Raw genomic sequence first — 12,694 nt, forward strand, 5'->3', positions numbered from 1 at the left:
GCAAACCTATGGGGACCTTCCCCATAGGCTAACATTGACTTCGGTAGGTTTTACCTGCCGAAGTAGGGGGTCGAAGTTTTTTTTAAAGGGAAAGTACTTCGACTATCGAATGGTCGAATAGTCGAACGATTTTTCGTTCGATTTCGTTCGTATTCGAACGAATTTAACCAATTCGATGGTCGAAGTACCAAAAAAATACTTCGAAATTCGAATTTTTTTCATTCGAATCCTTCACTCGAGCTTAGTGAATCGGCCCCTAGGAGTGACTCCCAGGGCAAGCACATTTATGCTGGAATTCTGAATTAAATGCTGCAATGTGGGTAAAAAAAAACAACCGTTTACATCCAAAATTGCACTTTACACACTGCACCACATTTGTAAATGATGCTAAGGTTAAGGGACATATAAAAAACGTTTCAGGAAAAAACTAGCAGGATAATAACAAAAAGCAATCTTTTCTATAAAATGTATTTAAAAATTATCAAAAAGTCCTGGCCATAAATTTAGATTTTGTTCTTTGCTACAATTTTCCCAAATGCAGCTAAAAACAAAACACAACCAAAAAAAACTTTTTTGTGATTCCAGTGTTCTGATCGTGTTCCTTGACTTTGCCTGTCACTGATCATCCCAAGTCTGCAGCCTGTCCTGACTTTTACATGTATTTTGACTACTCTTTTGGATTCTCCTCTGTACTGCAATACTGTTGCTTTTGGCCCGGCCTGTGACCCAGACTACGTACTTGTCTCCTGATTCAGTACTGCTCTTTCTGATTGGTCTCAACCCAGCCTGTCCCTTGACCAAGCTCCTTGTTCCCCATCCCTCCTGTAAACATTTGGTTCCCTTGACTGCCCAGAACTCTCTCATTGGTCTTCTCACATTAAGACCTGGTGGCATCTGAGTAGCAGAGGGTGGCGGTTATAGGCAGAAATGTAAGCTGAGCCAGGGACCTTGGGGTTTGCTCTGGGTTTGGGATACCACACGTTACAGGATACACAGGGCTGCTATTACGTTTTTTTAATACAGTACAAATAGAACATGCTTTTTTAATACTTTCTTTCCTAAGTCATCCTACACTACTCTTAGGAAATTTTGCCACACACTTCCAAGGGTAGAAGGGAAGAGAAGCAATGTACCTTCCAACTGCAGCCTTATATAAGGGCCCATGACCTGGGTGACTGTAGCTATGCAGATATCCTCTTGCTGCAAAGGGTTGACAGCCTCTAGCTTCATTCGTTCCTGGAAGACATGATCACTCTGTGGCTGTGGCTAAAAAGCAGAGAACATGTGAAGGTAGAAGAGAGAATGAGTAAATAATGAGTAAATAATTACAATAAAAGGCCTGTACTAAACCACACTCCCAACAATTTCTCGTTCCCAGATCCTTCTTTATATATCTTTTTTGCACTGCTGTAAAGAATACGGTGCCCTTAATCCTACAGTAAAGGTTTTTGTACAGAAGGACAGGATTAAGGACCTACTGGCAGAGATTTTGTACATTATGTTTTGTGCTTCTGTACCAGCCCAAGGCAACCACAGCCTTTCAGCAGTAAAGATCTGTGCCTCCAAAGATGCCCCAGTAGCTCCCAATCTTCTTTTCTCCTGATTCACTGCCCATGCTCTGTGCTGCTGTCACTTACTGAGCTTAGGAATCAAAGCACAATATACCGAATATATTCAATATTAATGGCACAATATATGGCTGATTAGTAAACAATTTAGATTATTGGTACGTGACAGCTTAGAAATCAGCACAACTAACATTAGATTTTAATAATCAGACCTGCAGCATCAGCTTATATAAGAGACAAAACTTATTTTCTGTTTGTTGATTTGTGACAACCCCTAAACTTAGTTTCTCACATCTGCTCAAAGCACACTGAGCATGTGCAGTGTCACAGACACTCCTAACAAAATCCAAGATGGTAAACTCCAGTGATGGCTTTGAAGGCTTGGATCATCACTACTATAGAAATGCCAAACCATTAGGCTGGTTCAATAAGATCTGTATATAAAATATGGCATTTTCAGCCAGGGCTGTATATAAATATGGCATTAGCGCAGTGATCCCCAACCAGTAGCTCGTGAGCAACATGTTGCTCTCCAACCCCTTGGATGTTGCTCCCAGTGGCCTCAAAGCAGGAGCTTATTTTTAAATTCCAGACTTGGAGGCAAATTTTATTGTATAAAAACCAGGTGCACTGCCAAACAGAGCATCAATGTAGGTTGACAATCCACATAGGGGCTACTAAATGGCCAATCACAGCACTTATTTGGCACCCAAGAACATTTTTCATGCTTGTGTTGCTCTCCAACTACTTTTACTTCTGAATGTTGCTCACGGGTTCAAAAGGTTGGGGATCCCTTCATTAAGGTTTAGTAGAAGATCATATTGTGTGTCAGCGATAAAACACACATCACTGTCTAACAAAAGCAGCTCTGTAACGTGTCTGTAAGCTTGTTGTAAATGTTTATTTGTACATCCTTTAAGAGACACTATAACTTTTTATTTTACCTCTAGATTTTCCATGAAAATATTAATAGCTAAATGTACAGTTAATTTCCTTTACCTTTTTTCTCCATAGCTTCTCATAAGTCTGGTTAACTTAGGTGCTAAACTGCACCAGTGCAACTTTTACAGTATCTCAAATGACTATAGTGATCAATTGCCAAACAATTAAAGAATTGACTATACATAAAAATCTGTAGTTTATTGCCCTTAAATAGTAACTATGGGCTACTGGGAATTATAAGAACACAACAAGCTCAAGTTGTAACTCACCATAGGAAATTTACTCTCAGTAGCAGCTGAGCCCTTGCACTGAGTCAAATATTTATCCCAATCAAATTCCTCCTCTGAGTACCCTGCAGGAAGAGAAAAGGACAGCAGCTTGTTATTTACATTAATATCACAGCTCAGCACATTAACTCCCAAAAATAACTATCACACAATCGAATGGGAGATTGAATGGTAGTCCCTAAGACACAAAATAAGATTGGTGTAAGTAAGAAGTGTAATATAATTACATTCTGAAACAACTGTTTGATATCCTTATTATTTGCATTAGAGATGTCTCCTGTCTGGTCCAAGCATAGAAAAAATATTGGACTCAGAATCTCAGCTACAAACCAAGTTTTGCTTTTTAAAGATTGGAAGGGAGCTTCTGCATTTTTTACATTCATTAGAACAACCTGAGAAAACGACATTAACTTAAAAGCAGTGGTGTAACTTGTTTGTAGCAACCCGCATGACCAGGTGGGCTTAGATCCACATTCCACCCACCCTGCACCTCCCTCCTGTCTACAACTTTTCCATCAGTCCCATCCTCACTCCAGAGCATTTTTGAGGTACCAATAGCCTCAGGGCAAATATTTTTTGATGTTTCCAAGAAATTTGTGGCAGTACTACTCTCAAGCATCAAGATCCCGTCAAGAGTCATCTTATGTTAAGCTGAACCTCACAACCCCTTCATATTGGACACCACAAGAAAATAAATTGTGTATTATTATTTTGTTAAATTGTATTTTTCATTTTATTAAAACAACCCTGCCTCCCTCCATACCCTCAGATGCAAGTAAACTAAGACGATGCATGTAGGGAGTGAGCAGGGCAGGGGGCAACAAGCAGTAGATGGGCCAGAAAATGTTATTGGTGGGGAGGCCAATTTACACCACTGAAGGGAATTTGAATTTCAGATTTATGTTAATGCAAGCAAACTTTTCAATGCAAACCAGTGGTTGAAGGCAAGTTTGCATTTGCCGATTTTGCCGAATTCAACTATTTACTGTACAAATCGTCTTCAAAAATGTTTCCGTTTGATGCAATTTCACTGCAACTTCTACTTTGACATTTTATTGTTTTATTATGTTTTTTCTCCTAGTGCTACAGTCATGGCTACAGAAGAGATAATGTTTTTAGACAACTAGAAATATTACTCATACCAAGCTCACTCTTTGCAAACATACCAGGTGGGGGGCGGAGGGGCACCCCCATCTTCTGACTTGAGCCAACAGGGAAGATTTCAGTGCTATTACAGTGGCACAACAAAGACCGGCTCGTTTTTGAGTCCAAAGGTCTGAGGTCGTCGAACACAATCAAGAAGTACCGTTCACTGAACACCTGGGGGCAGTGCAGTCAGATTAAACAGTAATACAGCAAGGGGAATAAGCAGATCCTAAACCTGGCAAACAATTTATACATTCACTGCTGCATCCAACCTACACTTGCTCACTAACCTGAACAATAACAGACAACAAGAAAGAAAATGATAATATCACAGCACTTAAAGTTACTACCTTAGTGACTGTAGCTGGCATAAAGTATGATGGGCTGGATGGATCCAGGGCCTCTACTTTCATCCCTGCCGAGAACGAATGAACTGGTAACAGAGGCTGTTCCTGTACAACAACAAAAAATGTATCTATTTGCAGCTCAAAACTTAAGGAAGGCACTAGATTTCATGTCTCATGACTCCAATGTTTAATTTCAAAATATATTTACAAAACAGATCATCTTCCTGAATTTTGGGGGGCGGGATATATGTTTCCAAGGCTTAAAGATAGCAAGTGAGTAATCTCAGTTGCTTCAGTCTATAACCCATTTTGCTTCAGTCTTCTCTTTTCCACCTGTTATATTCCCAGAACTGCAGGCACTGTAGTTACCTATATTTCTCAGTGCACGCAGAAACATTTTTAAATTCTGTAAGGGAACTAACCAGGAAAAACTCAGTTGGTACGCATTCTCCAGGGTCCATTTCCCACTTGGTCAATATTTCCTTCCACTCCTCTTCACTCCTCAGGTGTGTTATTGCTGAAAGCACAGTAAAGGCATTGGTACAGATTGTAATGTTACCACCTGTATGTACTGTGAAAATCTTCATAGTCATAAGGCTTTGTCAAAATTCCACTGCTGGCACCACAACCAATAAGCATTAGCCACACTGCTTTATAGTGAAGCATGATTGTGGGAACGTGAGTGAGCACAGCAACTTTAAGTTCTATTGAGCAGGATTATCTACTTCCTGTATTGATTAGTATTTAAATGTAATTTGTATGTTGAAACTTTATGAATTATCATTATTTATAACAACAACCATTTTGCTTCGCTTCCATTGAGCTGACAGTCAAGAAAGATAGTCATGCTCTCTATTATAGAGTCATTATAATGCTCCCTTATGCTCCGTCAAACTGAATAATGCAGGTGCCACACCTGGAGACCTTCTTAGTAAACTCTTAGGCACAGCTGCATTTCTATGAGATTTAAAGGTTTTGTTTAAAGGTAAAGGCATTTTTAGTAGTTTAAGGCACAAAATGTTTCAATGTCCTTAATATTTTGATAATGGGTTGAGTGCAGACGACCTCTTGTATTTGTCTATAGAAAGCAGATGTACCTTGAGGTGGTTGCATATTATATTCATGCTGAGCTGCCCATCCGACCTGGTGAAGAGATGGATGGAGGTAGAAGAGCCATACACAATCAGGTGCCCCCTCATACTGGAGCTTGAGCCTCCCTCCAATGTTCTCCAGCACCCTAACAGGCCAGACCACAAGAGAATCCCGACAATGTTGAAGTTCTAGCTTGGACCCAGGGCCAAATACGTCCAAAGGGTCTTTCCCCCGGTGAGGCTGCAAAGAACACAGAATTATAGTAAAAGTTTAAAGGGGTGGTACACCTTCATAATAAAAATTATATTTAGCATTCTCACACATTTTTGCAATATTTACTTATAGGGGGTTCAGAAGATACTGAACTAGCTATTTTCCTGTTAACGTCGACACAATTTATGGGTTCTTCACCTTAGCAAATGCAGTTTTGGCACAGCAGGCTTCAAGGGATGATGAGGTCCAATGAATGACAACTCCCCATGAGGCACAGGGACATACACATTAGCACTTGAAGTGACTGTGTCCAAACAGCGTAAACTTTTGAAAACTCAACAGCTATCAAGCTGTAACACCCTGCAATACTGCCTTCTGGATTGGCTTTCTTATCCTATATTACTGCTGAATATCTCAAAGAAGGAGTGATTTTTCTAGAGGGTAAAGTGAGCAAACAGTAGAATTCAAGCCAGAAACAAGACACTTACCCCCTCTAGCAAGTGAGCGGGTGCACTGCTGACTCCAGTTGAATTTTCAGCCAAGCATTCCTCCCAATTTTGCAGCTTCTCTTTAATTCCTGAAATGTTATGTTACAAAAGGAGGACATTTAGAAAGCAAACATTTAAAAAATAGAGGGAAAGCATATTCATGATTCGTATACCTATGGGATTCTTCTGATAAAGATAATCAAGGGCACTCACAAATAGGACACAATGGTCATTTCCATCGTTCTACTTTAAAGAGGTGGTTCACCTTTAAATTAACTTTTAATCTTCATCAGTTATTTTTTATTTTATTATTATTATTATTTTTTATAGTTCTTGAATTATTTGCCTTTTTCTTCTGATACTTTCCAACTTTCAAAGGGGATCACTGACCCAATCTGAAATTAAATGCTCTGTAAGGCTAAACATATATTGTTATTGCTGCTTTTTATTGCTCATCTTTCTATTCATATTACAGTCTCTTATTCAAATCTGTGCATGGTTGCTGGGGTAATTTGGACACTAGCTACCAGATTGCTGAGATGCGGAGAGCGGATAAAATTAAAAATTGTCTTAGAATATCACTCTCTACTTCATACTAAAAGTAAACTCAAAGGTGAATAACCCATTTAAATGAAACAAAATCTCTAATATAAAAGGACAGAGAGATGGAGGTAAAGGTGGCCATACACGGGCCGATAAAAGCTGCCGACAGACCGAGTCGGCAGCTTATTGGCCCGTGTATGGGGGCCCCCGACGGGCTTCCCCGATCGAGATCTGGCCGAAAGGCCAGATCTTGAACGGATGGGATTAAAAATCCCGTCGGATCGCGGCCGCATCTGTTCGTTGATGCGGTCCCGCTATCCGACCGCCCATTTGCAAACGCTAGGATCCGATCGTTGGGCCCTAGGGCCCATGATCGGATCAGCCCGATATTACCCACCTCAAGGTGGGCATATCGGAGGGAGACATCGCCAAACGAGCGGATCTATCCATGTATGGCCACCTTAAGGCAGTCAGTGGGAGGTAATGCTGCACCAGAATCAATGACTGAGAACATGCAAGTCCCCTACTCACTCAAGGTGATGCCTGCTCAGAACAGATTTAAAATAAGTGCCCTGAGATAGATAAAATAGAATTTAAAGGATTTCCATATACTACACAAAAGAAAACATGTAGATATATAAAAGAGCTGATAAGCGTAATTTAAAAATGAATGTTAATGACATTTGCCTGCATCATCCTTTGTGTACACAAGTCATTCTTGTAATTCATATGAGCATAACAGGGCTGTGATAGTTTGCCTTGAAAAAGGGTAAATATGCAAAGGCTCCACAGACAAATGGAGCATTCCTAGTCATTAAAATTAGATGTGGCTCAGGGTCAGAACTAGGGGTAAGCAGAAGAGGCACCTGTCAAGGGTGCAATGATTGGGGGGCCTTCTGCCTACCCCTAGTCTGTGATTTCTTGTTGCCACTGGCTCTATTCAAATCTGCTTGCTCCCTCTGTGACATCACTATATGTGCGGCCTGATTAGCTTGGCCCTCCCCTGATGTTGTTACTGGAAGAGTTGTATGTGAGGAATATCCAGATTTTAGTAGGCAAAATAGCAGCTATGATTTCTGTCTATAAATTAATCAGCCCTGGGCACACTGATGGTGTTTAGGAATCCTACCCAGGGCCGCCATCAGTGGGGCACAGCGGGGACAGTTGCCCCCGGCCTGGCAAAATGTAAGGTGAAAGAGGGACCCGGTTATGCTGCACTCTCTGAAAAAAAGCCCCTTTAAAAAAGAAGATGCGGTGTAAAAACCCGAAGCGGTGGCGGCAGAACGACCCAAAGTTGTAGAAAGACCTGAAGCCCGAAAGAAGCCAAATGCTGTAGAACAAAGCCAAAGAATCTGCCATCGCCGAGGACACGGAAGAAGAACCTAAGGTAAGTTCCACTGAACCCCAATGGTTTTGTTTTTTTTAATTAAACCCTGGCCACCAATGTTTTTATTTACTAGTAAGGGGGCTGTGCCCACCATTTTTTTTTATTTTCTATGGTGCCCCTTTTGTTTTACTTGTAAAGGGGGGCCCTGACCACCAATATTTTGTTTTTTTTTTAAATTTATGGGGCCCTGACCACCAATTGCATTTTTAACTTGTAAGGGGATGGAGCTTGGCCACTAATGTTTTTTTTAACTTGTAGGGGAACCCTGGCCACCAATGGGTTTTATCGTTCATGTTTGGTTTTACTTTTACTTTAGTTCACATGTTTTACTGTGGTTCAGGGATGTGTGGAGTCTGGGGCAGGGCTGGTGGTGTTGGACGGGGCCCAGAAAATTTTGTACAGGGCCTCGTGATTGCTGATGGCGGCACTGATCCTACCTGTTGGCGTCAGTCAGCCTTGACTGGGTGGGCATAGGGTATGTGTATTACTCAATCTTAAATGAGAACTATAGCTTAACTAACAAAGTGGGGCAGAAAACGTGTAGAATATGATTTGGCCTTCTATACCAGCCAAGGCAACCACAACGTTCTTCTTTCTCATCGCAACTGTGCAAGCGCATCAGAGCGAAAAGCCAAACTTTAACGATAAAGTTGGCTATTTAGTTCTACAGAGCATGTGTCTGCCCCAGAAAATTGAAGAAAGAAGTAGCCGGGAGAGGATCCCGGGGGTTTCAGGGAAGGATGCACCAAATCCACTATTTTGGATTCGGCGGAACCCCCAAATCCTGAATCCTGGATTCGGTGCATCCCTAGAGGTAAGTAAATACAATCACTTGGGGGTGCCTAACGTTTGACACCCCCAAGTGGGACACAACTTTCCTTCTCCTTTAAAGTTGAATTATGACATGGCGCTAGACATATTATCAAATTCTCAGGTGCCCTCAGCCATGTGACGTCACTTTTTACTGCTGCACTGCAAGCTGGAGTAATATCACCCTCTCCCTCCCCAGCAGTCCATCCAGCAGAACAATGGGAAGGTTACCAGATACCGGCTTCCTGATAAATATAAGAGCAGCACTCCATAGTAAAAATTCACTGCAACTCCTTCAGTTACATTGAGTAGTAGAATCAATAGCCTGCCTGAAAGCAGTTCCATCATGAAGTGCTGGCTCTTTCTGATAGAACATGAAAATGCAAAATTGAGATGGCTGCCTACAGACCAACACTACAACTAAAAAATACACTACTTGGTTTTGGAATGAAATGTTTTATGGTATAGTGAATTATTTGTAGTGTAAACAGTGTAATTGAGAAATAAAAACAACACCATAAAATCATGACAGAATCTCTTTAAGGTACTAGCAATCAGCAAAGGCTTAAAAGACCTACCTTCTGGTGGTCTCAGAGACTTTCCATTCTGCTCGGCCCAGCCAAGAGGATGAAGGTCAGCAGTAACAATATCACACCAGAAATCAGCAGACCGGTCTTCCCCACAGCCAAGATATCTTAGAAGCAGCAGCTTCCCACATGTGGTGATGATGTTGGCAATCCAGTAAACCTGAGATTCTGTTCTGTGAGGGACCTCTAACCTCATTCCTGGAGACAAGCCATTCTTCAGAGATGTGTCAACCTGTCCAAAACGGGCAACAAGGTATGTAAGCAAAGATTATGCAGAATGAAAAATGAAACATAGACAATAAGTGGTTCAGGAGCAGAGACTAAAATCTATTTAGGATTTACACGTTCGCTCTGATGATACAAGAACAAGATATTGTGCATTAAACTTACATGTTTGAAGAAACTGTGAGGAGCAGCAATGCACCCTGTCTCCTCCAGATATTCTTCCCAGTTAAATTCTGCCTCCTCCAGGCTGAGGTCAGCATCTGGCAATGAAAGAAACAGAAAAATGTAAGTGCAAATAGTTATGTGTAAGTCGGGACAGATGAACCCCTATACTCCTACATAGACAACCACTAAGCGACAATTTGATTGGTTTAGTCAGAAGCATATCATTTTAACTGGATGATATTACAATACCCACAACACCTGGATTGAACGTTGGCACACACTGCCTCATGAAAAAGTAACATACCTGTGGTGGGCTGTTCCTGGAGGCTCATTGCAGTAGGATGTCCTAAAGGGGAGCAGTGACTAGTTACAAGGATCTTTTTGAGACCATGACATCAACGAGGATCCACAGGCTGAAGTCCTTCAAAGGTAAAATAAATTAAAAGTACAATATTATCCAAATTGCGATTAGGCAACTTTCATGCCATTTCAAACAGACAGACCTATACATTAACTTATTAATTGCCAAAAGGGGACTTTTGTAGGCTCGGTTATTAGCAAAACAAATGCTATCTTTCCAAAAAGTTTTTTCTGTTATGCAGAGCCATTGGCGTCCAGAAGGAACACATAGCCGCAAAATAGTTACAACATATGTAGTATAGAGACAAAGGATATTTTCAGAAACTTCAGTAGCTCAAGGACTGCAGGTTGGCCACTGGGGGGGGGGGTAACATAAATAAAAATCCAATGGCACACAGGATTGATGTAAGCAAGATTGCCTTGCGTGTTTAATGTGAAATGCAACGTTTCTGGGTCACGCCCCTCTATCAAGGCTGAACCTCTACCTCTGAGCACCAGGTATCTTTACCCTTCATTACGTTAGGGTGTGGGAGAGCCGAATTTGTTGTAGGGGGGGTAACATAAGACACATTACACACTTAGGGGGTTATTTATTGAAGTCTGAATGGTTAAAACTCAAAAAATTCAAGTTTTTTAACTATAAAATCCAAATTTTTGGTGGAAAAAAATTGAATTTTTCGAGATTTATTATACCCCAAGTCTGCAAAAAGTCAAAATCTGAAAATAATCCATCTTCAACCTGTCACGGTCCTGTACAAGTCAATGGCAGAGGCCCTTTTTGCAATCTGAAGATATTATTGCCTGTGCTGGGTTTTGTATGATAATCCGAACATTTCGGTCTTTTCCACCAATTTCACGAAAAATTCTGACTTTTCGGCGTCAAATCTGAAAAACTTGGAATTTTTCTCACGGCAATCTGAAAAAGTTGCAGTTTTCATGTGACAATCCGAAAAAGTCACTGTTTTTGTCAATGTTAATGTTGTTTTTAGTATAGGTATTCTATTGTACTAAGTACACTTCCCCAAGCACATTTTATAGCAGGACTGCCCATACTTTACTAATATGAGGTCTACTTTCAGAAGTGTTGTCCCAAAATTGTTTGGAGAACAACTTTCAGGCTTTTGGCCTTCCCTGGCAGAGGTGATTTCCCTTGGCCAACAAAACGCTCTGTGTGCCAAAAACAGCCAAATTTCTTCCCCAGTCCCAAGACACTAAGGGGCAAATTCACTAAGATGCGAAGCGCCGAACGCTAGCGTTAATTTGCTAGCGTTTGGCATTTTCGCTACTGCGCAAATTCACTACGAACGCTGGCGTAGTTTCGCTAGTGTTACTTCGCAACCTTATGCCAGGCGAAGTTTCGCTAGCGACGAAACTACGCAAATTCACTAACTTGCGCAGTGTACTGAACGCTACCTTTTACGCTAGACTTCCTTCGCCACCTCAGACCTGGCGAAGCGCAATAGAGTAGATAGGGATTGTTAAAAAACAGTCAATTTTTTTTCTAAGTCCCAAAAAAACGCTGGCGTGTTTTCTACATGATGGCTGATAGGCTGAAAAAGATTGAAAATTTTTTGGGGCTCCCCTTCCTCCCCCCTACATTTCCTGACTCATGGCAACTTACCTAGACAGTGGGCACATGTGTCCTCCATTGAAATTTGAATTTCGCGCCGTATGCAAATTAGCCTTCGCTAGCGTAACTTCGCTTTATATAGCGAATCAACGCTAGCGCTACTTCGCAACCTTACGCTACCCCTGTGCGCAACTTCGGATTTTAGTGAATTTGCGGAGCCCTGGCGAAACTACGCCTGGCGAAGTGAGGCGAAGTTGCGCCTGGCGCAACTTCGCATCTTAGTGAATTTGCCCCTAAGGCGGTTATTTGTTAAATCTGATGTTTTCTGATTAATTAATTAATAAAAAAAATCCAACCAAACTAAAATCCACGATTTACCCTTATTTATTATTAAAAAAACACGAAAAAAATCACATTGACAAAAACAGCGATTTTTCGTATTGTCACATGGAAACTGCAACTGTATCCTAGTCAAAATCAAGTACAAGGTACGGTTTTATTTTTATAGAGAAAAAGGGATTTTTTTTTTTTTTAAACTGTGAGATGGCTTTCCTGTAATTCAGGGCTTTCTTGATATTGGATATCTGGATAAGGGATCCCATACCTGTATATCATAACCAGAAGTTATTATTGTGTCTTCTTTGGTTGTTTTTTTTACCAATATGGATTCATGCTGCTTAGTTACCAACGTCAAGTAACGGATCCCATACCTGTATAGGTATTCTATTGTACTAAGTACACTTCCTCAAGCACATTTTTGAGCAGGAGTGCCCATATTTTATTAATGTGAGGTCTACTTTTAGTAATGTTATGATCTACATCCATAATAACATTCTTAGCATTCTTTTCCATGGAAAATATTACTTAAATACTGATTTATGGGGAAAATGTATTTTGCTATATTTAACAAAACTATTTCTTAAGTAACCTTAACATAATAAATATCTGAATGAAAATCATGAAA

General features: G+C 40.7%; 1 protein-coding gene across 1 annotated transcript in view; it reads right to left on the reverse strand.

Annotated features, from left to right (window-relative positions):
• sfmbt1.S (Scm like with four mbt domains 1 S homeolog) overlaps positions 1-12,694 on the reverse strand; it is a 48,810-nt gene that overhangs the window by 13,666 nt on the left and 22,450 nt on the right. Inside the window, exons 2-11 of the mRNA XM_018261277.2 lie at positions 10,105-10,221; positions 9,801-9,895; positions 9,402-9,642; positions 6,084-6,172; positions 5,388-5,622; positions 4,713-4,807; positions 4,294-4,395; positions 3,964-4,117; positions 2,780-2,862; positions 1,134-1,266 (exon numbers count right to left, since the gene is read on the reverse strand). Coding sequence (XP_018116766.1) covers positions 1,134-1,266; positions 2,780-2,862; positions 3,964-4,117; positions 4,294-4,395; positions 4,713-4,807; positions 5,388-5,622; positions 6,084-6,172; positions 9,402-9,642; positions 9,801-9,895; positions 10,105-10,132 — 1,255 coding nt within the window. The 5' untranslated portion in view covers positions 10,133-10,221. The remainder of the gene's footprint in view (positions 1-1,133; positions 1,267-2,779; positions 2,863-3,963; positions 4,118-4,293; positions 4,396-4,712; positions 4,808-5,387; positions 5,623-6,083; positions 6,173-9,401; positions 9,643-9,800; positions 9,896-10,104; positions 10,222-12,694) is intronic.

This window comes from Xenopus laevis, chromosome 4S (genome assembly GCF_017654675.1).
Source record: "Xenopus laevis strain J_2021 chromosome 4S, Xenopus_laevis_v10.1, whole genome shotgun sequence".
Lineage (NCBI taxonomy): Eukaryota > Metazoa > Chordata > Amphibia > Anura > Pipidae > Xenopus > Xenopus laevis.